The sequence below is a fragment of the Paralichthys olivaceus genome, chromosome 10, assembly GCF_024713975.1.
Source record: "Paralichthys olivaceus isolate ysfri-2021 chromosome 10, ASM2471397v2, whole genome shotgun sequence".
Classification (NCBI taxonomy): Eukaryota; Metazoa; Chordata; class Actinopteri; order Pleuronectiformes; family Paralichthyidae; genus Paralichthys; species Paralichthys olivaceus.
This window is the reverse complement of record NC_091102.1, coordinates 1530534-1557920: the sequence shown is the minus strand read 5'-3', so window position 1 is coordinate 1557920 and position 27387 is coordinate 1530534. Positions and strand designations below refer to the sequence as shown.

General features: G+C 46.4%; 2 protein-coding genes and 1 long non-coding RNA gene across 7 annotated transcripts in view; all 3 read left to right on the top strand.

Annotated features, from left to right (window-relative positions):
* man1a2 (mannosidase, alpha, class 1A, member 2) overlaps positions 1-4044 on the top strand; it is an 84746-nt gene extending 80702 nt beyond the window's left edge. The window contains exon 14 of the mRNA XM_069533325.1: positions 863-4044. Within this exon, the coding sequence (XP_069389426.1) occupies positions 863-998 (136 nt within the window). The 3' untranslated portion in view covers positions 999-4044. The remainder of the gene's footprint in view (positions 1-862) is intronic.
* Positions 4045-7273: 3229 nt separating this feature from the next.
* Positions 7274-10406, top strand: LOC138411891 (uncharacterized). The gene is made up of 3 exons (XR_011244380.1): positions 7274-7410; positions 7656-7703; positions 9962-10406. It is a non-coding gene; the product is annotated as an uncharacterized lncRNA (long non-coding RNA).
* A 324-nt stretch (positions 10407-10730) lies between these two features.
* tent5c (terminal nucleotidyltransferase 5C) lies at positions 10731-17221 on the top strand. Of its 5 annotated transcripts, none has more exons than XM_020110079.2 (2): positions 10731-11106; positions 11959-17221. In XM_020110079.2, exon 2 carries the CDS (start codon positions 11981-11983, stop codon positions 13130-13132), a length of 1152 nt encoding a protein of 383 aa, XP_019965638.1. In that variant the 5' UTR covers positions 10731-11106; positions 11959-11980; the 3' UTR covers positions 13133-17221. The 5 variants fall into 5 exon arrangements, with proteins under 5 accessions (XP_019965638.1, XP_069389428.1, XP_069389427.1 ...); XM_069533327.1 differs by having other exon boundaries at positions 10791-10812; XM_069533326.1 differs by having other exon boundaries at positions 10797-10985.
* Positions 17222-27387: the final 10166 nt, after the last annotated feature.

The window sequence follows — 27387 nt, the reverse complement described above, 5'->3', positions numbered from 1 at the left end:
GCTCGTCAGAGGTAACGACAGGTTCATCTGTTGTTGTTCCTCCATTAGAGACCTTTGCTCTGCAGCAGCCACAGAATGTTTTAAAGGATGACGGATCGGCCGGCTCTCATATCTCTGTGCTGCGTCATCTTCATCATCATCACTGATGGATGAAGGGGGAGGAGGCAGAGTAACAAGCCATGAGACAGAGGGACAATTAAATCCTAATGTGGCTCTCTGCCTCCCCCTGCTGGTCGCTCTGTGAGCTACTAGAAGTGAGCAGAGCACACTCCTCTTCACTCAGCGCCTCATACTCAACTTTAGTGTTTCTGAAATTAACTCACGCAAAAGAGTCAAATGACACTAAAACGTGTCTTTGGTGTAGAGGTCATTAAAGGTCACAGCCCCCCCCCCCCCCGGCTCCTAACTGTGAGACGTCACGCAGCCTTTGGACTTAAACAGCAGAAGAAGAAGAATCTTCTTCGTAATAGAACGAATTTAGATCGATGAATCTTGAGAATGTCCCCGCAACCGTAAACAACTATTTGTCACCGGGATGAGTCGAGAACAGAAGTTGGTGGAGCCCCCGAGCTGCTGCACTTCACCAGCACGACCACGTTTCTTTTAAACAGCTCTCAGATGTTATTTTAAATCTCTTCTCTTCGTTTTGACGAATCAATGAAAGAATCTGTTTCACCTGATGAGACTGAAAACTGTCCGTCACACGTCAGAGTGGTTTACAAACCTGTGTCACATTTTTAAATTCATTATAACCTGAAACTGTGTATTCTGTCCTTCCTTACCTCCCATCCTCCCCCCCTTTTCCTCCCTATGCAACCCACCATTCCCCCCCCCCCCCCCCCCCCCCCCCCCCCCCCCTCAGGTACCTGTACCTGTTGTTCTCCAGCGACGACCTCATGCCGCTGGAGAGCTGGGTCTTCAACACAGAGGCTCACCCGCTTCCTGTCCTCCACCTGGGCAACATCACGCTGCCCGGCAGCGAGCCGGCTCAGCGGTAGACGGTCAGACCTTTCTCCCTCCGCCACCGGCACCAGGGGGCGCCACATGTCTGCCCGCCTGCCCAAAAAAACAACAACAAAAAAAAATAAAAATCGCCCACCAACACTGGACAAACTTACATTCTGATCTACAGACTCTCAACTGCGTTCGGACTGCAGACATCAAGCGGAGACGGAGCGAGAGCGTCCAGCGTAGACGTCTTTACAGGAGAAGAGTGAACCTCTCTTCCTCTGTGTTTAAACCTTTGACTTTTTCTCTCCATCGCTCTGTCTTCTCTGCTCAGACGGACGGTGGGTGCGCTGCTCAGCCTCGAGTTTGGCTTGAACGAACTCTTTTCTCTGAAGGACCGAGCTCCAAGGCTGGAGGCTTGATTTAGTTTTTTTTTTTTGTCATAATTTTTAGTGTTTTATTCGACCAAACTTTGCTCCCGCACAGACTCGAGGCGCCGAGAGTGAAGGACGACGCAGTCACTTCGACACTGGTTCTGACGGAGGTGTCATTTTTCCACACAGACGGACTTGAGGACTTTACAGGGTCTGTTAATAAAGTGTGATGTTCTTTTTTGGGGGGGGGGAGGGGGGGGAGACAGGGTTGAATCAAAGCCCTCGGTTTCTTCCTGACCCGACCCGCCTCCCCCAGTTTGATGGTCATCAGATGAACTTTGACCTGGAACTGTCAGCAGCTCGTCACGTCCTCAGTGTCGGAGCGGGTTGTGGCAAAACTCCCCGCCTCCTCAGATCCTCGTATTTTCAGCAAAGCGGACGCGTGGAACAGAAACAGCAGCAGGCCTCCCTCCGTCGTCACCCCCTCCTCAACACCTGTCTCCTCCAGTTGGACACATCACCCCCCCGAACCATTCTGCTGCTGCTCGTTCTGATGCTGCTTCTTTTTTTTTTTTTTTTATCTTTCTCCGCCACAGTTTTCTTATCAAACAATCTCAGATTTCCTCCCCGAGCGTTTCAACACTTCTCTCATCTCTCCTGTCCGCTGCTTTCCCGCCTTTTCATCCATCACATCATCTTCACACCGTTCGAGGCTGGAACCCAACCATGCTTTACGTAAGAGTGTGTGTGTGTGTGTGTGTGTGTGTGTGTGTGCACTTTGTATGGGAAGAGGAAAGGAAGACGTCCATTCCACAGTTTTCTCCGCTCGACCTCGTATCGCTGCTCTGCCACCAAACTGAAGGCTTCACTCGCTCACTGCGGTGTTAACAATCCTTTTCCTCGATCCCTCTCTCGGTTTCTCTTCTCTCGTCTCCTTCGTTTTGATCCCAGCGTCGCTTCTCCACCAGAAGAAGTCCTTGAACTTTCAGGCCTTTAGACTCAGGGCTTCACTCATGCTTCTGGAAAGTCTGGCACAGAATGAAACCGTGTCTCATCAGTTGAATTGGAATTTTGAATCGATTTTAAATAAAATGTGGAAAATGCTGTTTTAACTTTCAGAGAAACATTCAGCTGTGAACCTGCTGTGACCCTGTTCATCCTACTGTCCAACAACCAAATGAATCATATCAGAAAACATCCGGAGCGTTAAGACGCATCATGATCTGTGGAAACTTTCATTTCTGCCGCAGAGAATAAAGATGGACGACACGTCTCCACTTCCTCCCTCTGTGTGAAAAGAAGCTTAAAGATCTTTTCTCTTTTAACGTCACATGCACTCGACCAATCACAGCTCAGTCTCAGCTGTCAATCATGATGTTCCACCCCATTTTCATTTTTCAAATAACACATTTGAAACTATCCTCTGCCACCAGGGGGCAATAAAGATATGTTTTGGCTTCACTTTTGGAAGCCGTCATGTCGTCCATCTTTAAACACTGGCACAAGTTTTACCATGATTTTAAATCATCATTAAGAATGATAAGTTACTCGCTTAATAAAAATACAGTCGGCTTAACGATGGGCTCCATACACATGTGTGTGTGTGTGTCTGTGTGTGTGTGTGTGTGTGTGTGTGTGTGTGTGTGTGTGTGTGTGTGTGTGTGTCAGAGAGACAGTGTGTTACAGATGTGATATTTTCTACAAGTGTGTTTGTCACCAGGTTGTTTGACATTGTGCTGAACCAGGAAGCTCCTTCCTTATTTTTCTTTGTGATGCCTTAAAGTCGACGACAAGATGACAGCTCAGCATCAAAGGCTTTAATCCTCTGTTCAGAATGCGGAAACCTGACACTGCGATCCGTCAATAAGAAACACAGACTCTCCCTTGTTCAGCCAAAATGGAGTAACCTGACCTGTGCCCTCTCCGTGCAGCTGTTTGTTTGTTGATAAAGACGAACTGTGTGATAAAGCACCGAGAACCAGCGACTCCACAAATCAGATAATAGCTGCAGGAAAGCATCGACGCGTCCGACAGCCGAGAAAGACACCGACTGTTTACACGACGTAATATCGATAAATCAGACCGAACGATGTTAGGAGTTGAGATCAGAAGCAAACAAGCACAAGACGCCGTCAGGAGCACGAAACGTTTTCAGCTGCGATCTGAGAGATTCAGGAGCTGAAGTGAGAAAACGTCCGCAGCAGTAACAGGAAGTAAAAACAACTCTCAGCGTCTGATCGGTTTTTATCTTTTTAATTCGGCTTTGAGTCTGAGATCTCGTTTTATCAATCTGCCTTTTTCTTTCGTTTCAAATCAACGATGTGAGTTTTTTGTTTTTTTAAAGGAATCTTCTCTCAACACGTCTGCAGCTCAGTGAACTTCATTTCTCTCCCTCATCTTCCATCCAGCATCATCTCCATCCTCCTCTTTTATCTGATCTCCAGTCGTCAGTTTTGGTTCTTAGGCCCCCCCCCCCCCACACACACACACACACACACAGTCTGACATCACGCTGACATCATCAGCCTCCTATATTCTGAAAAGGAGGAAGCCCAAGGAGAAACCCGCGGGCGGCCATCGAGTCGCTGGGAGCGACGTCGCTTTTGAAAATTGAGTGTTCTGTATTTGTATTTTTACTGAACTAAAAAAAATTAAAAGTAAAGTATCTGTAAATAAGTTTAAAACTGAGACACAAAGTCAATAAAGATGTTATGAAAACTGAGTGTTTTACTTCATGTGTGATGCTTTGTGACTTTCCCTCCAGCGCCACCATCAGGTCAAAACCTCAGTTCATTACTCAAACGTACCTGAGCAGTGGTGGGGAATTCTGTTCAATAGGAAAGATTCAAGTCTCAACATATTCAAGTGTGAGAGACAGATAATGAGCCTCATGTTCTCTGATGATGAACCAACACTGAGCCTCATGTTCTCTGATGAGGAACCAACACTGAGCCTCATGTTCTCTAATGATGAACCAACACTGAGCCTCATGTTTCCTCATGTTCTCTGATGATGAACCAACACTGAGCCTCATGTTTCCTCATGTTCTCTAATGAGGAACCAACACTGAGCCTCATGTTCTCTGATGAGGAACCAACACTGAGCCTCATGTTCTCTAATGAGGAACCAACACTGAGCCTCATGTTTCCTCATGTTCTCTGATGATGAACCAACACTGAGCCTCATGTTTCCTCGTGTTCTCTAATGGTGGATCGAGGTACTTGGAGTTTGATGTGAGTAAATGAAACTTCTCAGAAAAGATCGTTTTCACTTTAATTCGATTCTAAATGTTCTTGACGTCGCTCTCTTCCAGTGTCTCTGGTCACGATGTCGATGCGACACTGAAACACAACCTTCATGTGAAACAGTCGGACCGTTCCACTCGTGGTGTGATGCCTCAGGTGTTCTGGAGCAGGTGGTTGGTTGGCTCCTGTCAGTCGGTTCTATAGAGTTAGTGTAGAGGAGTTATAGTTCAGTGTCTTTAGAGCAGCAGTATAAACAAAGGTTTTCTCATGTTAGATTTGAAGTCACAGTATTTGTGAACAAACCGAACCTGCTGAGCGACTCAGCGCTGCGACAGGTCGATCACTCAGGTGAGTGTGTGACTGCGTGTGCTGTGGGTTTGTCCTGTCAGGAAACACTGCGTCATGTTCACAGGAAACACGTGGGCTTGGTGTTTCTGTCAAGGCTTCGTTGTTTCGGTTTGTTGTCGTTGTTCATGGTTCCACCGAAAAAACCAGAAACACCAGGATTTTCATATGAAATGAGTCTTTACTCCGAACTGTTGCTTTTCTGAAGATGTAGAAGTTGTTGTAGTTGTGCTTTTAACTTGAAGGGACAGTTCACTGAAAGATGAAAGTTCACTCATTATCTGCTCACCACTGTGTCGGTCGGGGGGGTGGGGGGGGGGGGGGGGGGGGGGGGGTGAAGTGTTTGAGTCCACAAAACACTTCTGGAGTTTTCGGGGTGAACAGCGTTGCAGTAAAATACAACACAATTGAAGTAACTGAAACTTTCGTTTACAGGATTTGCTCCCTGGAGCTGAGTTCACGTGGAGGTCAGAGACACTGAGGCCGTTTGGAGTTGAATTTGAATGTCGGGGCTTGGGGACACTTCGATGACATCACGGCAGCGGATCTGGAGGCAGGTGATGTTGTTTTTTTTTACGTTTGAAGAATCGAACCCCAGTTACTTCAAGTGTATTTTATTTGGCTGCAACACCGTTTGACCCCTGAAACTCCAGAAGCGTTTCGTGGACGCAGACACTTCAATAAAAAGTTCAATAAACGTTTGAAGAAAAAGGATTTCAGGACTCAATCATATAAAATCTCTCCAATCACTCTCGGCCCTTGAACTTGAATAAGCAGAGTTGATGGATGGAGGCGTCCTGTCACTGCGGGGGTGGGTGTGTTCTTCCTCTCAATGCTTCCATTGTTTTTCTGCCAGGTTTGAAAAGTTCTTTGTCCTGTTCTTATATGACCAAAGACAACAGTGATTCATTTACAATTAAAAAGTCTCAGATGTGACATGCATCAGTATCCTATGACACCTGTGTGTGCGTGTGCGTGTGCGTGTGCGTGTTCTGAGAAGACGTTCCTGTCACACGGGTTATTGTGTTGGTGAGAAATTCAGAGAGAATGTAAACAGGTGCCGTTCTTCTGTCATCGTGAACACACTTGTTGCTGATCATTAACCTCAGTGTTTGTTTCTGGGTGTTTGTCTTGGAAGGCGTCGCAGCTTCAGTTTTTTTTTCTGTGTCTTTCTCTTTCGTACAACCTGAACCTGCTGCTGCTGCTGCAGAGGAAACTTCTGAAACTCACCAACGAAGCAGAACCTGGATCCTGATCTCTCACAGAACCGCCTGTGACGGACTGATTCTCAGGCTGCTGCAGAATCTAACGTTCTCCATGTGCAACATGTGAGCAGTCGTTAAAAACACACGCTGCCCTGTTTGAAAAGTCTCAGGAGACAGACGGGGTTTCCCTCCAGGGGCTTGAAGACGATGTGTTTCTGCTACGACTCATAAAAAAAACTGTTTGAAACGCTGCGTCAACAACGTGATTCGCTTTGTGACGATGAAGAAGATAAAGTATCGTCCAGCAGCTCAATGTTCTCTCGACGCTCAGAAAGCTGCTCACGTGACGAGTTTGATTTTTATCAGAGCGAGAGAGAAAACTCAACAATGTACATTTAACTTTTTGTTTATATTTGACTTTTTAAATTAGTTTTCTCTCCATTTCACATCAGAGGAATCTTCTGAGGAAATAAACCCTTCGTCTCACTTGATGGAGATTTTTTCATCTCTCGGCTCCGCCCCGTTTACGTGAAATGATTCAGAGCCTGCTGATGAGAATCTCTCTCTCAAACCAGCTGAACAACAGCTCAGGAGTTAAATCATCCGAATGCCATGTTCGGTGCTGATCAGTGCGGCCTGCGCACGGACGACGAAATTCAACATGCATCTCAGAAAAGGGGTCGAGCTGAGTTCAACTCTTCGTGTAGAAGAAGTGAAACCCGTCGTCTGTCGTGCAGGAGCCAAATCTGGTTGTAAATATTTACAAGACTCAAACGATCTGTTTCAATGGCAGTCGTCTAAGCAAGTCCCCCCCCCCCCCCCCCCCGGGCCTCGGCTCGTCCCGGGCGTCTGAGCCAAAGATGGTGGTGTTGGCTCAAAGAAACAAAAAGCAGCCGCAGCGTTGTTGTTGTTTTAACTGGAAACCAGAATGAGAATGTCTGGAGCCAGATCCACACACAGCTCGGACACAGCTCGGTGGGGATCAGGCCTTCGGCTCATCGTTATAATCTTCTAAAAATAGAACAGACACACACACAGACACACACACACACACACAGAGTGAGGTTATTGGAAAAAGTGATTGTTTGCTGAAATAAACAGTGAATCTGTCAGACGGACTCTTCTGAACCGAGGTGATGATGATAAAGAAACCATGAGAAGCTGAGTCGTCTCTCCTCCTCCATCTTCTGCAGACGCTCTTCTCTCCGTCACACGTTCTCTGTTGGAAGATCAATCCCACGGTCACTGACCAGTCTCAGGAGACAGACGGGGTTTCCCTCCAGGGGCTCGAAGGTGATGTGTTTCTGCTATGACTCATAAAAAAAACTGCCCAAAATGTTTGAAACGCTGCTTCAACAAAGTGATTCGCTTTGTTAAGATGAAGAAGATAAAGTATCGTCCAGCAGCTCAATGTTCTCTCAACACTCAGAAAGTTCCTCACGTGACGAGTTTGATTTTTACCAGAGCGAGAGAGGAAACTTAAAAATGTACATTTAACTTTTACACTGACTTTTTTAAATTAGTTTTCTCTCTTTCAGACCTTCCAGTTTTATTTCCATCTGCATCCTGAAGCTTTTCACGAAGAGGTTTGTTCATAAATAACTCACAGTCTGACTCAAAGACCGTTTCACAGCAGAAAACCAGGTGAAAATCTATTTTTACAGCTGTTGACTCTGTTTTCTGATTTATGGAGAAAGAAAAACAGATGTCGGAGATCCCCTCCGTAAAGACGTTTTGTCAAACATTAAAAGAATTTGATTGGTTGATGAAATTAAATATATATGTGAAAATGGTCAAAGATCTAATTACAGACTTTAGTCTCTGTGAAGAAACGAGGCTGTGATTGAACGATGAACATAAACTGGAAGCAGAGTTTGAGCAGAGAAACTTTTGAATCGGTTCCTCGTCTCAGACTCAAAGTTTGGAGCTGATGGTTTGTGAACGTCCCACAGTGGAGTCAGCAGCAGAGCGACGGGTTTTTCTTCTTTCATGCACATAATGAATGATTTGGGAAGTGATTCTGCAGGACGACATAAATCACTGTTAAAGAGAGGAAGCAGGGAAACTCAAACTAATTTTCCAGCCTTGAATTCGACCCAGACGAGGTTCAGTCATGTAATGATGTGCATAATGAAGAGTGTGTGTGTGTGTGTGTGTGTGTGTGGGTGTGTGTGATAATAACAACTACTTGACGTCAGGTTTTTAAATGTCCGACTGACTCATTCTGAAGAGATTAGCACACGCTCCCCTAACAGCCTTTAATGGATCTGTGGCGTGTGTCCGTGTGTTTGCTTACATGGGGACAATGTGTCCGTCCACGTACATGCTGATGTGCGTCTCATTGTGTGTTTAATGTGTTAATGGCCAGTGTTGCTTACTCATCCGAGGCCCGGACCCACCGAGTCGCTCCTCAGACGGCCAAGCTGCAGCTGCACAGCACGACGAACACACACGTGCAAACACACACGCTTCAGGTGGACACACATCACAAAGTCGCTGTGTGACATTCTGTCGTCAGCTCAGAGATGCTTCACTCAGCGTGTCGGAGGAATGTATTTCTTCTCGTAGATCGATTTGTCTCGAACATCTAAAAGTACTCAACGCTATCGTTGCATTTGCAGCAGATATCCATCACGAACACTTCCTGTCCCACGATGCTGTGATAACGTGTCAGCCCTTAAAACCCTGAATTGTTAGTGTTGGGATTAGTTCTGTTTAACTCTGTGTTTTAGCAGAAAAGTAGTTTTCATGTAGAGAAAAACAACTGACCGCACCGCCCCACCGAACACTGGATATTACCCATGATCCTCTGCTTCCTGAACCAGAAGAGCAAGAGTAAGAAACTCAGTTTATTAGAATTCTACATTTCTTCAAAGTTTCCTGCTGAGCTTTAAACGCCGCTCGACTTCTACCGGGACTTTCTTTGCCTCCAGCTTTGCATGTTCCTCCTGTTTGTTCAAACGTCCATGGTGACGTCTCGACTTAAACAATCCCTGAGGGGGGGAGGGGGTTGAAACCACACTTCTGTTAGATTTCAGTTTAAAATCAGAATATGACAAACACACACAAAGAGAGGGAGGGAGGGAATCCCCCCCCCCGGCTAATGGTTTCTGCTGCTGACACACTGAGATGATCTACAACTCTGCTCCCTGAGGGGCTGTCCTCACCACACACACACACACACACACACACACACACACACAATTCGTTTCCGCAACTGACGCTGCAGAGAAAAGGAAAAGGTTCACTCTGCTGCTTCTTGACGTGTTTCCTGCAGCCACCGACACATGTGACGTTACGTTTCAGTGAAAAAAGAGGATTCACTTTCTCAGCCACAATCAAACATATTCAGATATTTATACATGAATATTCATAATGTTGAATAATGAATAACGACTGAGAAGATTATAGCACGAGACATCGTGAACATTTATTTGTGTGTTGTCTGCATTTACTGAGAGATAACCTCTGACGGTCGGCCTCCTCTTTCCTTATTGATATTTGTATTTATATATTCTGGATGTTTTTATGTATTTGTTAATTAAAGCTATAGATTTATTGGAGTGAGTCCTTTGACAAAACTATATAGTGATACCATCTCTCTCTCATCGTCATTATCAAGTGTTGCTGTTTCAAAATAAAAGCAACAGGCCCTCGTATTGTCTCGGGGGTGGGGGGGGGGGAGGCCCTGCTGTTCATGCCTGTGTTTTATGTTCCAGTGAATCTTTACACTCACATCCTCCTCTTGTGTGTGTGTGTGTGTGTGTGTGTGTGTGTGTGTGAGACAGAAAGATGAGAGAGGATTTTTTGAACGTGTTCTAATGAACTGAACTTTATTCTTTAGAAAGAAAGTCCCTCTGATGTGTCGTTGACGCTTCCTCTCGTCATCTCCCTGGAAAGATGAGAAGAATCGTCTGTCAGCATCATGGACTCCGAATGAAGCAGAATTATCTCGATCGCCACCTGGAGGTCAGAAATCCTCCATGAGTCATTGAACACATTTAGTACATTTGTCCCAGAGACAGTTTCTGTGATTTCAGGTGGTTCTCGTCGCACCGATGTGTGTGAGAGTTAATGTTTCAGATAAGTTGAGTTTTGGTCATTTGATCCTGTGAGAATGAGGCGAAACATCAGATCGACAGATGAGACTAACGCCTCGGCAGCGTTTGAATCCACGATAAGTTGGCTCTCGCTTCTGTCAAACAGTAGAAAGTGGAGACGTCTTCTTTATTTAATGAATCTATGTGATCGCTTGAATTTCATATATTCAATAAATATAAATCAATGTATGATTGTGGTTCTGTTTCAGAATCTGTCACTGGTAGTGATGGAGGGAGACAAAGGGCATTATTCTAATTTTTATTTTTTAAATAATTCATATAATAGAAAATAAAACGAAGAATCTAAACACAAAGTGATGAAACGTCACTGTTGTGATTCTAATGATAATGACGTCACAGTCTTTCATTCTAAAGTTTGTTGTCACTGTTGTTGTTTTTGTTTTTTAATCATTTGATAATAAACTTTAACTTTTTTTTAAAAACATCGCTCGTCTGCCTGGAAACGCTCCCGGTTACCTAGCAACGCAGAAACCCCGTCGACCAATCAGAGTCCTCGCTGCGCGCATTGTTCTGCGGTGCGGACGGACTTTAAATAACCTCCGGGCCGAGAATCGAACCGAAAACCTGCGGGCGAGTGAGTTTCCCCCGGTCACGAGGTTCGGTGTGTTTTAAAAACGCGTTTGACGGAACCGACGAGCGCTCAAAGAAGAAGCGGTGCGGGAGTTCCACGCGCGGACGCGGAGGGACTGTGTTTCGTGTCGGCGGAGCCGCGGAGTGAGCGGGTCGTGCTGCGGCTGTATAAAGCAGGTGTGTGCGGGGCGGTGCGGACACTGACTCCTCCACCGTGAGTGCGCGCGTGAGTTTCTGGATCATGAGTCTGAACGAACTTTATTTCTTCTCCTCCGGATTCTGAAGACTTTCAACGAACGTACGTAGAAACCTGAGAACTCCGTGTAGCTGCTGTTAGCATGGATAGCATGGTGTGTGTGTGTGGGGGGGGGGTGTTTTAACGTAACATTGAGATTCTTCAAACCTGCGGTGAATGTTCCGAACTGTTCCTGAGGTGCGTGTGAGGCGCAGTGCGGTGGCCCCCTCACGCACATTGTGCGGGTGCGCTGATGAATCAGCTGGAGCGGGTCAGTGTTTGGTGAAATGCGTGTCGTGGTTTTTTTTTTTTTTTTTTTTTTAAACGTTATTCACGTGCACTCTAACCCCGCGTGCGTCGCTTCTGGAATGAAACCGGCCACGCTCGCGCACTCAGCTGTTTCTGGAAGCCTCACGCGCTGTGTGAGCGGCTCGTGCTGAACACGATGATGATGATGAAGAAGATGATGATGAAGATGATGATGTGTCATGTTTTAACCTTAAAGTTCGTCACTGTTGATTCTGGACAAATCAAAGTTCTTAGAACTGATGAAATGAATTTTAAATAATTGATCAATGATCTGCAGCTATTTTTTATTTGTTTTTGAATATTGATTAGAAAAAAGTAATTTGGACACAGTTGAGTTTTGAAAACTTTTATTCTGATGTTTTATTGAACTAAACAATGAATTGACAAATCGGTCGATGATCAAATATTAAACCTCACAACTGGAATTAATTCAGTTTGTTTCTGCTCTTTACTTCCTGTTTAGTAGATTTAATTTAAAAAATGTCCTCCGGCCGGATCACTGTTGCTTTAGGGTTTTTATATTCTGGTTTATTCTGATGTTGTGGATTCACTTTGTGCCACGTCTAAAGCTAACGATCGTCTTTCTCTTCTCTCCTGTCGTCTCAGTTAATCAGAACCTTGTGAGAAGATGGAAAACAAGGAGGAATCAAAGAGTAGTTCAGTCAGTGTCCTGTCCTGGGAGCAGGTGAGCCGCCTCAACGAGGTGCTGACGGAGGTCGTGCCTGTTCACGGACGAGGGAACTTCCCCACCTTAGAGGTGCGGCTCAAAGACATTGTGTCCTGGGTGCGCTCCCGCCTGGAGCTGAGGGGCATCAGAGTGAAGGACATTCGTCTCAACGGCTCCACGGCCAGCCACGTGCTGGTGCAGGACATCGGCTGGAGCTACAAAGATCTGGACGTCATCTTCAGGGTGGACCTGCCGCACGAGAAAGAATACCGCGTCATTAAGGACGTGGTGCTGGGCACCCTGTTGGACTTCCTGCCCGAGGGAGTGAACAAAGAGAAGATCACTCCCATGACTCTGAAAGAGGCTTACGTCCAGAAGCTGGTGAAGGTCAACACGGAGCAGGACCGCTGGAGCCTCATCTCCCTCTCCAACAACAACGGCCGCAACGTGGAGCTGAAGTTTGTGGACTCAATACGCCGGCAGTTTGAGTTCAGTGTGGACTCCTTTCAGATTGTGCTGGACTCCATGCTCGCCTACTACGAGCTGGCACAGACGCCAATGTCGCAGGCCTTCCACCCGACCGTGAGCGGGGAGAGCGTGTACGGGGACTTCAGCATGGCACTGAGCCACCTGCGCAACAAGCTCATCGCCACCAAGCGTCCCGAGGAGATCCGGGGCGGCGGCCTGCTGAAATACTGCAACCTGCTGGTGCGGGACTTCCGGCCGGCCAGCGAGGAGGAGTTCAAGGGCCTGGAGCGGTACATGTGCTCACGCTTCTTCATCGACTTCCCTGACCTGGGTGAGCAGCAGCGCAAGGTGGAGGCCTACCTCCAGAGCCACTTCATAGGCGAGGAGAAGAGCAAGTACGACTACCTCATGATCCTGCGGCGAGTGGTCAACGAGAGCACGGTGTGCCTCATGGGTCACGAGCGGCGGCAGACCCTCCACCTCATCTCGCTGATGGCCTTCCGGGTGCTGGCGGAGCAAAACGCCATCCCGGACGCGTCCTGCGTCACCTGCTACTATCAGCCGGCGCCTTACGTCCGAGACCACAACTTCAGCAACTACTACGTGGCCAACCAGAACATTCCGACATGGCTGCCATGTAACTGAGGCGACAGCCACACGGAAGGATGTAGAAGAGGGCACGGCCGCCGCTGCGTTTGAGAAGAGAGAAGGTTTAGCAGAAAAGAAAAAACTAAAAAAAAAAAAAAAAGATGTAGAGGCAATAAATGCAAAGTTCCTCTCAAGGCACAATTATATTTAAGTGGACAAGTGTTTTGCTTTGTTTTTGCGATCCTTTCTCATTCCTTATCTACAGAGGCGTCTAGGTCATTGAATAGAAAGTGATATTTTTAAGTGTTATTTAGATTTCTCTCTCATGATGTTTGGTTGTTTCCCTGTTTATCAACTTTATTCTTATTGGAGTTCTGTTTCGTGCCTTAACCTCCAGGTTTATCTCCCAGTAGTTTAAGTATATGGGCTGTTTTTTTGTAGACAGGGAAAAAGAAAAAAACGTTATAGCCTGAATTTGGTGTCCCAAAAAAAAAAAAAGAAGAAAATGTTTGAAAAGGCAGAAAAAACTGATATAATGAGAAAATGCTGTTATCGGGGAAGAGATGATGTAAAATGTTTCAGCTCAATTTAAAAAAAAAAAAAACTATCCAGAGCACTGGTGTTAAAACACTTGGGGAGAATTTAAGGTGGCTCATGAAAAACTTTTCCCATCAGAAATTATGGATTTGTTTTAATAGATTTTGTAAATATCTGTCACGGACACACTCTGATACGCCGGCAGTGCCTGTGATTTGTGAAAAAGCAAAGAAAATGTATATTTTTTATTTTCCACTGTGAATTTCAGTACAGGACGAGCTCCCTCCTCCTCCTCCTGTTTACTCAGTCCTGTACTTTGAGTGTGAAACTGCAGTCTGACAGTTCAGGCCTCAGATCGAGGAGGAGCGAGGAGCTTAGTTTTTTAAGTCGCTTCCAAAGCCCGTGACCTCCGCATGTCACAATCCTGGCTTTCACAGGGTGAGTGTGACCGCCGGAGCGAGCGCCGTGGGGCTGCCGTTGTTGCCTGGAGCCAGAACCGGCTGGGAGTCCTGCGGTGGCTGTCCCCTACCTTAAAAGGAGCAGCACATGGCGCGCCCCGCTGGGTCGTCCCTCACAGCCATCGCAGGCTCCGCAGCAGCCCTGAAATGGGATCCTCCTCTGACGCAGCTCGGCGACTGGCTCTCAAACTACAGGCCGTCTATAATTATCCTTTTTCTGTTTCCCCGGGGGGAGGGGGGGGAAGGGAACCGGTCCGAGCAGCAGCACTGCCACCTTCGCTTCCTGTCCGCTCCTTCCTGGTGCCTGCTGGATCCACCGGTGTTTGAACCCCTTTTGTGGTCATGGACACCAGGACAGAGTTTGGTATGTTTAGAGAAACGCCAGTGTGTCTGCTGGAGGGACACCCCCCCACCCCCCCCCCCTCATGGATTTTGATTTATCGCAGAAGCTTTAACTGATTTGAGGCCGAACCCCTCAACCCTCTTTATACATTTCTATTTCTGGCCGAACCTATTATTAGTTATGAATTTAGAACATTTGCAGTGTGGCGTTACGAGCAACCTGTCATCTCTGCTCTTTGCTTTCCTGACGTCGCAGCATCCGCGTTAAACTTCTTACATAAGTGGCAGCTGCTGTGTGTTCACCCCCCACTCCCCGTTTCTTAGAGGCCCTAGCTCGCTCGCTCGCTGCGTCGCCGCTGCCGCTCGTCTCACCGCAGCACATGTTTGTAGCAGATAACCAGGAGCGAGTGTTATCTGGCTCACAGCTCCTGGCAGGTTGACGGTGGTCAGTGGAAGGTCGGCTCGGCCTCCTCTGCAGGTCACGCCCGGGGCAGGGGCACGCCGCGCTGACTCAGCTGCTGAGCTTTGGTGCAGGAACTGCCGTAGTGTTTTTTAACAACAAGTGAGGCGCCGCACACTTTGTCGCTCTGGACCAAAGGCTGCGTTACAACCAGCATCTGAAGCAATCAAGTGCCTTTCACACTCTTTGGAGAATGATGTAGCCTTTTAACGTTTTTGTTTTAACGGTGATCAGGAGGGAAAGTGTTGGCAAAAGGTTTTTCTTTTCTTTTCAGCCCCTTTAAACCCCAGTGGAACGTAACCATGACGACTGTCATCGCTGTATTAGATTCTAGTTTCTGGGAAAATGCGATTGTGTTTTGGTTGGGGAGCAAAATTTCCTTGGTTTGAATTTGAAATTTGAGTTTTGTTTTTTTTTTTTTTTTTATTATTATGTCTCTTTCTTTTTAGTTTCAGGCCCAAACCATTCTGTGCCTTGAAACCCCTCCTGTCTAGTCATTCCTGTCCGCCATTTTGTTTCTCTCCCTTCGTCGTTTCCTGCCGTGTCTGGAAGCCATGTTGACTTGAGTCTCGCATCATTTGAAATCCAGCTCTTGATTCATTGTGATCGTCTAAACAGATGTTCTGTATTTACACCTTTTTGATTTTAAAAGTCCGCCAAACATTACAGCTCCGACTAAATGTGTTTGTTTCTTTGTTCCGTTCTTTTGCTGACCGTTCTCTCCAGATCCAAACCAAAGCAATACCTGAAGTGCACTGACGAGCCGCTCTGTGGCACAGTAGCTAGAGGCCCCCCCCCCCCCCCCAGCAGAGAGCCGGTACAAACAGACGCACTTTAAAAAGAGGCCTTGTTTTACTCAAACCCTGAGAGGAATGTAAATAAGCTAATGTTGTCGAATGCTGAGGGAGACGAGCTGGTTCTCAGGGACATGCTGTGTTTTTGAGGGCTTTGTTTTTGTCCCTGTTTTGTTTTTGGGGACGATGAATTGGTTTGATCTCCCTCTGACATTGAGACACCTCCTCTTACCACTCGCCTTTATCTTTTGTGTTTTCTCTGACTCTGCTCGTCTTAGCCGAATCGTGCCCGATGGCGGAGGCGGACTCGATCTCCCTCGGGCCTCGTGGTTTTATCTGTGCGCCCACATGCTCTGAAACCTTATCGCCCGGTGGATGGTCTCGTCCCAACAGCTGATCTCTTAAACTTAACAGGATGACTGCCTTTAAATTCAGGGGACGGAACACATTGACCGTCTGTCCAGAAACAATCAGTCCCCGCTGTAACCATCGTCCCGAGGCCACATTCAGAACCTGATTCCCGGTTATGCCACGGCGCTCACAGTTGTAGGTCGAAGTCTGCCGAGCGCGATGAGGACGAGTCTCTTCTCAGGCCTCCTCGTTCTCATCGCTCACTCAAAGTCGTTGTTGCGAGCGAGGTCAGAAGAAAACACAAACTTAGGTTTACTAGACATTCGACGGTGAACGCAGCCTGGAATGTAAATCCTGTGTGTACACGTCAACTTCACATGTTTACGGTTATTACAGCTTTTTTTTTTTTCTCTCACTCTCTCTGACGATTGAATTTCCTGTTGAAGGAACGAAAGCTTTACACAGGCAGCAGGGCTCGTGTGACATCACTTCCTTCGTCAGTGTGGACTTTGTATTTGTGTCGTTGTACAAACTTTGTGTGAAGGAGGAGAAGAAGAAGAAAAAAAAAAGAGGATGAAGTGTATATTTTTCTTTATTTTAGTTTTCCTCACCCCCACTTTTTTTTCTGCTGTAACCTCGTCGACCACGTTGCTTCTCGCTCACCTCGCCTTTTTGGGGTTCCAGTTGTTCGGGCCGTTGTTGTTGTTGTGGGTGTGTTTCTTCGACACCTGCAGATGTGTCCTTTAACGGGGGAGGAGGGTGCGGAGGAAGCCGTGGATTAGATATTAAGTCTTACGCCAAAGGAACGTGACGGAGGCCGCGTGGACGCCCTCCTACAGTTTCTACACGAAGAGACGTGAAGTCTTTGTTTCTCTCTTTGCAGCAGATTTGTGTTTACGTTCATGCGTGGAGGTGTGTGTGCTCGTTTGCATGTGTGTATGAAGGGATGCTTGTGGATGTGCAAGTTTAAGTGGGGGGGGGGGGGTAAAGAATTAGTGGCACTATATATATATTTTTGAAATAGTTAATGCAAAAGAGCTTTTTTGTCAGCTTTGTGATTGTGACGGTGACTTTGGTGGTTACAACCATTATACTATTTCATTTATCAGCACTTTTACCTCACTTGAGTTTTTCCTTTGAATGGAAATGTACGTGTACATCAGGAAAATGTGTTTGAAGAAGAAATAAAAGAATATTAAATGCAGCCTCTTGCTTCAGCTTTTTCTGTTCACGTCGACTCAAAGTGGGAAACAAACATTTCAGCTGGTTTGTGTGTTTTGATCGTTCTTATTGTTTCCTCCATCCATGAAATCCCACACTTGTTTTGAACATTTAAGCTGAAGATGTATAAGAAGTATGAATATTTGAGTGCACCTACAGAAATCACTCAACATGTTTCTTTCCATCCTCTTGCAGCTTTGACTCCTCGGACTTCTCCACTCAGGTCTTGTGGGCGTCCTGATGGTGATTTTTAACCGTGCATGTTTTCCGTCTCCATCACTGTGGAGGCGGTTAGCGGTGGAGCTCCCTCCGCTCTGCACTCGCAGCCTTCAGGCCTCGTCTCACTGATCTGGGCTCAGTGGAAAACACTCGAGCCAGAGGTTTTATTGGGTAATAACAGACTCCACGTTGTTTTTCCTTCGGAGTGCGTCGGCCTCGCTGCACATTTACACCAACACTCACTCCGCACGGTGACGAGAACGATTTCACTGCTAATGGATTTTTTTTTTTTTTTATAACACGAGGTTGAGAGTGTTTTTCCTTATCACACACACACACACACACACACGCTTGTTGTCTGCATGCGTCCTTTTCCGTTTAGACAGGAAGCCCCCCCCCACCCACCACCACTTGAGCTTTGAGTCACCAGCTGCCATTCATAAAATGCACAGACCCATCTGGGGGCAGTGAGTCACTGTGTGGACGTAAGTGACGCAGCAATCTACCTCCACCAGCCTCTTTTTCCATTCCTCTCTGTCCACATGCTGATGATGCTCTAAAGACTTTATTGACCTCTGTTCATATCAGATTCCTCTTCCTCCTCTTGTTCCTCCTCTTCCTCTCTCAACTCCACATCCCATGTTTTTTTTAATTATCTACTCATCATTAAAAACTCTGATTTGATTGTGAACATTTGAATAAAGCCTGAATGTGCAGTGTGTGTGTGTGTGTGTGTGTGTGTGTGGGGCCCGTCCAGAGTCTCTGTCGACTGCAGCTGCGTCACCTGAGAACGCTGGTTTCTCACCAGCAGTTTCTGGTATCATTTGCAAAGCAGCACCTGTCCCCTGTTTTTTACGAAACCAGCTTCATGCAGAGTTTTCTTTAAACACATCCAGTCCCAAACCCCGAGCGGTTCTGATGAGCTGACCTCGTCCGGCGCTCAGGATTTCTGTTTTGAATGGTTCACACATAGATTCTGTGTTGGAGCCATCGTGCACGACTGTGTAAATGTTGATCTGAGGTAAATGTCGGTGTGACGGCTGCATTAGTCGCTCAGACTTTGCAAACTCCTCTTATTATTTTGTCAATCACTTCACCAGAGATATTATTATTTTAGATAGTTGGTGAATTCAGGACACAGACTAAACCGCTGTGAAGACGGTGGAGCACATTTCAGGAACAAGCTCCTGGATGATGGTTCTGTGCTTCATGTTTAAAAAGTTTGAACGTGTTTGTTGATCAGTTTGATAGAATATTGTACGATCATGTGATCATATGATTAAACAGCTGATGATTCCCTCATAGAAACAAACTTTGAGTTTAAAGAGTGTGTTCAGCAGCAGGTGGATTCTCAGAGTCAGATTCCTCTCGTCTCCCTCTCTGGGTCATGATCAGAGCTCGACTCATCCGTTTGTAAAAAATCATTTGAATTCAATAACAAGAGAAATGAGAAGCTCGGTGAGACGTAAATAAGAAACACATGACGCTCAGATCAAAGCTGTCAGACACATTAATCAGGAATATTTCTCTGACTGATCCACGTCTCACTGACAGACTCGATGACGACAGTGAGACTGAACCTTCCCCCCCACTCTCCCACCCTTCCACGTCTCCCATCGCCAAACACCCTCCACCCTCTTCTTTCATCTGGGTCTCTTCTTCGTGTCTTTATTCCTCCTCCCTCTCTCTTTGTCAACGTGTTTTCATCGCTGTTTGTTTCTGTGTCAGCAGGATCGCACAAAAACTACTGGACGGATCTGATGGGGGGGGGGGGGGCTCCAGTTGTTTTCCACTTTCTTTAACAGGATGTTTTGAAATGATCTCGGATAACTGGAGGAATAACTCACATAACTTGATGGAGAGAAATCAGGCAGCTTGTTGGGCCTTGACGGAGAATCAGTATGTGCTCCACCGAGTCCAGTTTCTTCTTCCAGGGGAGGAAACTTATCAAGAAACTGGGTGAAAAGGATGTGACGTAGGTCAGGAAAGAATCATTAAATGTTGGTGCAGATCTGGAACAGGGGAAGTGTGAGATAAGACATTGGCTCTGTACGCAGCACACATACTTGTACCTGAGTTACTGCGTCTGCTGTGAGCTCTGTAAGAAAATCCAGTTTTTATCTGACCAGTAAATCCAGAAATCTGAGATTATCTCGACTAATATTCATCCGATACAGACGTCGCCTTGTTTTTGGACAACGAAGGCAAATTAATAAACCATATACAGAGTGATTAAACCATATACAGAGTGATTAAACCATATACAGAGTGATTAAACCATATACAGAGTTATTAAACCATATACAGAGTTATTAAACCATATACAGAGTGATTAAACCATATACAGAGTTATTAAACCATATACAGAGTTAATAAACCAGATAACTCTGTTCGTACATCACACAGACATTTGTCCACATCTCTTTCCTGTGTATTGTTTTTCGTTGAGTTGTTTCCTGAGTTAGTTTCAGAGGCAGAGAAACACAGTGAGAGGACAACTGGTCTTTGTGGTTTCAACAAAAACACACACAACCTCTGACACCTCCACCCCCACCCTGTACATGCAAACACACACCCACACACACACACAGTGAACCCCCCCCCCCCCCCCCCCCCCCCCCCCCCCATTGTTGTCTGGTCTTACAGTGCTTCATTTCTGGAAAAATACCGACACCAGTGTTCAGAGAGTGAGATAATGGAGAGTGAACACAACACTGTGTGTCACACACGCACACGCACACACACACACACACACACACACACACCCAGAGGTTTCTCTCAGAGGTCACTTTATATGTATGATGGCAGTTCGAGCGTCAGGACGCTCTAAGGTGGATTCTTTTATTTTACGTTGTTCTTATCAGACTGAAGTTTGTCTGTGTCCGGGACAGTTTGTCTTCGTTTCAGTGTGAGGACACGTCTTCATTAACAGTTCACTCATGTGAGTCCTCACAGCAGAAGGTGAGAGGACACAAAAACAAGACACTAACCAAACCATGAGCTAACAAGGTGTTTCCTGAGGTACAGGAACAGAACAAGATCATTACCAGGTTAATTCATCTTAATCTGCTCTGTCCTTCCATCATCTGTACAGATTATTCTGCGAGGGTCCCAGGGGAGCTGGAGTCCAGAGTATCACACTCCATCCATCATCCATCTTCTCCTGCCTATCCAGGCTCGGTTCATCCAAGCAGGGTCTCCCAGACGTCCCTCTCCCTGGCCGAGCTCCCCGGCTCCTCCTGGGGATCCCCAGATGTTTCCAGGTCAGATGGAAAATTCTGTTTAATTGATTTTTATTTGCTTTGAAAATGACATAGAAATGAACAGTTCCCACAACGAGCAGCTCTCGCCCCCATTAACTAGAAGAAACCTCCAGAACCAGACTCAGTGTGGGCGGACCTCTGCCTCCACTGGTTCAAGGTCTGTCCAGTGGGTTCTGGTTCCACCCCAGGGTCATGAAGGAGCTCTACTCCGAGCTCTCTTCACGTCTGAACTCTGGATCTGGAGCAAACTATTCTCAGCCACTTGTTTTCATGACCTCGTTCTGTGGGAGGAAAGCTCCAGACAGAAAGACCCTGAATGAACTGGGATTCAAACTGAGAACCTTTTTGGCTCTGAGGCAACAGTGCTCCCCACTGTACCACCGCGCCGCATTGCTCGGCTGATGTCAAATTTAAGTGTTTCTGACTCCTGAGGGCCTGAGGGTATTGAGCTCCGCAAAGTCCATCAAGAATAAACAACCCCAGTTTCACAAGGTCCACGGATATTTGACTGCGTGGGACAGAATCAAGCTTTAGTGATTAATCATTACCAGAAGTGACTGAGTCTCAGGGATCATCGAACCGTGACTCAGTCCTCAGTGCCGTCAGATATTCAGGGAACAGAAAAGTGATCTCAAAGTTTTTAAAGCAGCTGATTGACACCGGGCTGGTTAACGTTCACGCCCCCTCTGCTCCTTCCTGTGCGGAGAGACCTCAGGGTCGGAGCAGATGAATCAGTGTTCGGTTGATCAGGGCCGATCTGCTGTTGATCCCTGAGAGACCTCATCAGCATCCATGCAAACCGTCCAGGAGTTATGAGCTGTGACGGCATCTGATGTTGACGTGTGTGTGTTTTGTTGTGGGTGTGATGTGTGTGAACCAGGGGGCAGCGTGTTGACCAACCCACGCATTCATGTTTGATTCCCTGGCAGACGATAAGCTGCTGTAACGCTAGTGATGACCTCCACACACACACACACACACACAATTAACAGTTTTGCAGACATGCCCTCTTCTTCCTCCTCCTCTTCTTGCTCCTCCTCCTCTTCCTCCTCCTCTTTTGAAGCCTCCGTGCTGTGAGAATATTTCCACCTGTAGACCGGCTCAAGATAAAGTTATCTTTTCCTCCCGTTGCTGCGTCTCTGCAGGATTAGTTACTGAAAGTTTGCACTGCGGTGAATTGATGCGTCAGAACAAAGACGCCAAATGCTGAGCTTCTTCTTGTGTAAACAAACTTCTCCGAAGCTGACAGCTCTTTGGACGAGTAGAGGCGAGTTTAGAAATCACCTCAGGCCCAGTTTAAAAAAAGTCTGTGGCTGAGAATCAAAACCCTCCGATCTGAAACTCTAGATTCACCACGTGTTCTCGGTTGAAGATGTTGTGTAGATATATGTAAAGGAGGACAAGACATGTTCAGTACAAACTAAAGTACAAACCGTCCTCTGTTACGTGTGATCACAGTCTGTACTGTGTGGATCTATATGAACTTTGACCTTTTTCAGGAAAGATAATGTCTGATGGCATCTGGAGCTGGAGTGTAGTTTTACTGGACGCTCAGTTCATCACCTCATCAAACTGGATCCGGAGTAAAAAAGGTTTTAATGAAGCTGTGAAGATGTTTGAGTCTCGTGACCAACCATCAAAACATCAGATGAGAGAAAAACCTTTGACAGAATAACGTTCATCTCCTTCGTAGAGATCCGTCGACTGGGAGAACCGACTTTAAGCAGCGTTGTAGTTGTTCTCGAAACATCTGGAGGTTAGACCTGGATGAGCCGAGGGTCAAACCATCACTTGGCCAAATTAACGGTTTCCGTGTCATCTTGCGCTGACCACCAGGGGGTGATCCAGATGCATTTGCTTCACTTTTAGGGAGCTCTCATGTCGTCCGTCTCATCTGCACCACAGAACATATTGTCTCCTGAATGTCTGTGTTCTGTCGTCACATATAAACACTGAGACGGATTTAAAACCAAGACTGATCCATCACAGCCTGGACGTCCATTAGACCCGTTAAGCGTCCTCCTCATGTGGCGGCTGCCTGGACTTTGACCTGTGAAGGAAACAGATGTGCATTAAAAAAAAAAAAGAAAAGAAGAAGAAGTGTGAGAAGTTGAGCAGCTCATGTAAACTGTCCACCCTTCAGGAATCAAGCAAGCTGTGCAAACAACACCAGCCACTCTCCACCCCCCCCCCCCCCGCCGTGCAGAGCCCCAGAGGAGTGCCAAATATAGGAGGACGCCACGGTCCCGAGAAACAGGTGACGGCTGGTGTGTGGCGACCTGTGGCTGAAACGAGAAAGAGAAGGGACAGGAGGGTGGGGTTCAGTGCAGCATGTTCTCATGAAGCTTTCCACGCTCGGCTGGTCGGTTTCCCAGAAGCACTGTCGCATTAGAACCCTTCAGCATGCACACACACACACACACACACACACACACACACACACACACACACACCTCCTCCTACCCGTACGCAAACAGCCTCGCACGTCCAAACACGGTCAGTGTCTCCAGAGGATTCACAAATATCTATATCTCAGCATCAGTGTGTGTGTGTGTGTCTGTGTGTGTGTGTGTGTGTGTGTGTGTTTGCTCTCGGTCCTTGAAAACATGGCCCGTGCAGCATGTGTTTGGCTGTAAATGCTGGAGAACCTCAGGTTCTATCCCGCTGCATTGAAACCGTGAGCAGCTGTGGGCCGAGCGCAGTCCGACACGCTGCTCCCATTATATCCGCTCTAGATATAGACCTCGTCCGCTCTGATCCTCCTCCAGATGAATGAACTAACAGCAGGTCTCTCACACCGAGGCCTTCAGACTGGGCACAGGTGACCAACGCATTTTGAATTTTCAGGCTGAACATCCAGGACAGAGGGGATTTTTTTCTTTTAAACTGACTTTTCTATATTAAAGGTCTTCTTCACCTTCAAGGCCCGTTTACGTTCGACAGGTTCATCTCGTCCGTATTTGTCACTCGTATGTTTCACACTGAGTTTGCAGCCTGAGACTCTGTGGTGAATCCAGCGACCGATACACGAAACATGATTTGAAACATGATTTCATTTTACAGCTGTAGTCAAAGTGATAATGAGCGGCAGGTTTCAATTACGCCTCTGAAGTTTACATCTGTATTACGTCTGTGTTTAGAGTCGTTCTTGTGTCCTCTTGATGATTATAAGCAAATATTCCACCTGAGAAAAACTTCTGATGGAAACATCTGGATCTGCTAAGTGCTCCGCTGTGTTCAACAGCTGGTCGCTAACTCTTTCTGTCAGAGGTTTGGAGCCGAGCAGCTCGTTTACAGTTGGACCATCGGGGCTGAAACCAGCGAGCGGCAGAATCAGTTTGAACGCTTCGGTTACGAGTGAAAGTTAAATGTGTAGTTTATTCCTGTTGAGACCGAGCGTCTCCAAAGAGCCACAGGATAAATCTGAAGGGTGGGGAGATCTTTAATGCTGTCGCGAGGAAGATGAAATAAAATTTACATTCATAAATCTCTATTTATGATTCGACCCGTCTCTGATCTCCGAGCCTCAGACATTTAAATGAAACCATTTGAGAAGTTCAGAGAGGAAACGTTTGGCTAAAACTCCAAACTCTCTAAAAGACACCGTCTCATGAAATGTTAAAAGACACTTTTAGATGTTGGGAAACACTTAATCCTCAAGTTTCTACAGCTGTGAAATAAATGTAGTGGAGTACTCAGGTAGCATCAAGTAGAAATACTCATGTACTTGTATCAAACCAACAGATCGGAAGTTTGTGATTCGTATTTTGTCGTGTGTTGAACTTCCTGCTTGTTTTTCAGTCTGCACAGCGGAATGTGTCTGTGCTCGTTCAAAACGTAATGTTTGAGAGAAGCTGTCAAACCTTTAATACAATTCACATGTTCTATAAGTAAATACATCATGAGGTGTTCCAGATTTAACTGAACTCTCACTGTCTCCACCACAGATGTTGATCTGGAGGTTCTTCTCATCAGCCGGTGATACCGTTCCTGAATGTGTCCTGGTTCAGATACCACATGCATGGTCCCCTGAGGGAACTCTTCTTTACGCACGGTCTGTTAATACACAAAGTAAAAGCACTTTTCTGCGTTTTACACAAATAAAAGAAGCGTTAACGTAAAGAGCATAAGCAGAAAAATCAAACGGGCTTATTTTTGAAGCAGGTTTAATTTAGGGGCAGACTTGATGGGCTCGTCCCCCTTGTGGCCACACGTCCTCATTGTGTCCTGACCCCGGCCTGCCCCCTCCACATTACGCACCGCTCACAGAGCCAGGGCGGGGGTTCGCTTCTAATCAGGCGAGCACATGCTCAGCTGGAAGAGCTGCCACGTATCTGGGCCGTGATAAAAGACAGGCCGGACCGCTGAGCTGACCGAGACACAGTCACACACACAGACACACACACAGTCAACTCCACACCCTCGTGTTCCGTGAAATGGTTTTCTGTGATCAAGCGTTGACTCCAGACGCAGCTCCGTCTGTTTCTGATGAGTTTCCACATGTAGACTGTGTTTTCTTGAGTAGCGATGCGGATTTGCATCGTGGACATGTCCTCCTGCATCACTACAGTAGAAATCTACTGGACGGATCGTGGACATGTCCTCCTGCACCACCACAGTAGAAATCTACTGGACGGATCGTGGACATGTCCTCTTGCACCACCACAGTAGAAATCTACTGGACGGATCGTGGACATGTCCTCTTGCACCACCACAGTAGAAATCTACTGGACGGATCGTGGACATGTCCTCCTGCATCACTACAGTAGAAATCTACTGGACGGATCGTGGACATGTCCTCCTGCACCACTAGAGTAGAAATCTATCGGACGGATCGTGGACATGTCCTCCTGCACCACTAGAGTAGAAATCTATCGGACGGATCGTGGACATGTCCTCCTGCACCACCACAGTAGAAATCTATCGGACGGATCGTGGACATGTCCTCCTGCACCACTAGAGTAGAAATCTACTGGACGGATCGTGGACATGTCCTCCTGCACCACCACAGTAGAAATCTACTGGACGGATCATGGACATGTCCTCCTGCACCACCAGCAAGTCAATGAATGATCTGCCAACGATTCCAAAGGGAGTTTGTTTCCCCAGAGGATGAACCCTTCAGGGTAGAAAATGTTTCAAAGATCATTTTGCTGCAGATTTTCAAGGCAAAAGATTAATTGAAATGACTTTGATGATCCTTTGATGCACCGAGAGCTTTCAACGTTTATCACGTGACGGCTTTTCAGCCAATCATGCTCGAGTTGATGAACGAGACTCTAGAGCACGACGACAACTTGTCGACAAAGCTGGGAAACGTCGGGATACGATGTCGGTGTCCGATCATACGATAAGGTTTAGGCCTCTGGAACGACACTTCAAAATTTCCCATCAGGCAATGCTGTTCCCCAATGAACTGAGGTGAACCAGGCAAAATAAAAACACTTCACACCCGTTCGTGAACAGAAAGGTCCAGAGTTTTTATAAAGAATTGATTTTGAGCCAGAGTTGAAATAAATTCAGTCCGAGCTGCTCGCGTGGCTGTGAACTCGGTTTTTGTGTCACGTCAGCTGGTGTGCGTCAGACTTTCCTCTGGGTTTTGCTCCTGTAGACATTTAAACTGTTTTTTTAAACTCTGAGTTCCCTTCGCTTGATTCGAAAACCAGATATCATGGGATCACAAACACTTCTGTGGTTACCAGTGGTTACAAGGGACAAATCGCCACATTGGATGAATGACAGTAAATAAAATGCACAACCCTTAAATGACTCATAGTTGAAATATTAGAATTTAAAACAGGGGAACAGTCATCTTACAGACTCAGCGGTGCACCCACACACTTTTCATGGGTTCGACCGTGATATCGAACAAAGACACGACCCCCTCGTCCTCACGTCGGTCTCATTACGACTACCTCTGACGTGGAGCCTCGGTCCTAATGGCAGCACATGTCGGTGAAGACAACGTCCACACCCGTTGTCTTCACTTCACTGACGTGTGCGTTCGACGTCGCCGCGGCTGCTCAGCCTCTGTGTCAGCAGCTTCTTGATCATCATCCTGTTTCACTGCCGTTCCCCATTTCTCCTCCCGACAGGTACTGTTGAGTCAAACAGCTGCATTTGAATGAGAAGACCAGTCTCATGTCTGTACATTAGACGTGACGCAGCTCAACTTATCATAAACATTGAAAAGAAAGTTTTTCCCACAGTGAAGTCAGAAACAAGGCTTCATGTCGAGGAACTTTGCGTGAGCGAAGTCTTTTCATCAACAAGCTGAAAAAACTTTGTTTAATTTGAGTTTAGTGACAATGTGTGATTCCAGATTCCAGGAAAAAAGAATAAATCACCCGATCCCACAAACATCTGTTTGAAAGAGGATACACCAGTTAATCATTTTTTTAGCGATATTAACAAGGTTTCTATTCTTTTCTAGTTTATTTTTTTAAAACCGAGATAAATCTAGTGGCCATGTTCAGAAAGAGTTCTGTCTAAAAAAAAAAACATTTTTCCTGGACGTCTATGAAGTGAAATGTCAGTTTAAGGGGAAAACCACAGGAAGTTAGAAGAGTTCCACACAATGAGCTCATGTTAGAAGAGAAAGGTTAGAACTTAAATGTGACATCTTCTTAATTAAAATGCCATTTTACATAAAGTCTGAGCTCGGAGC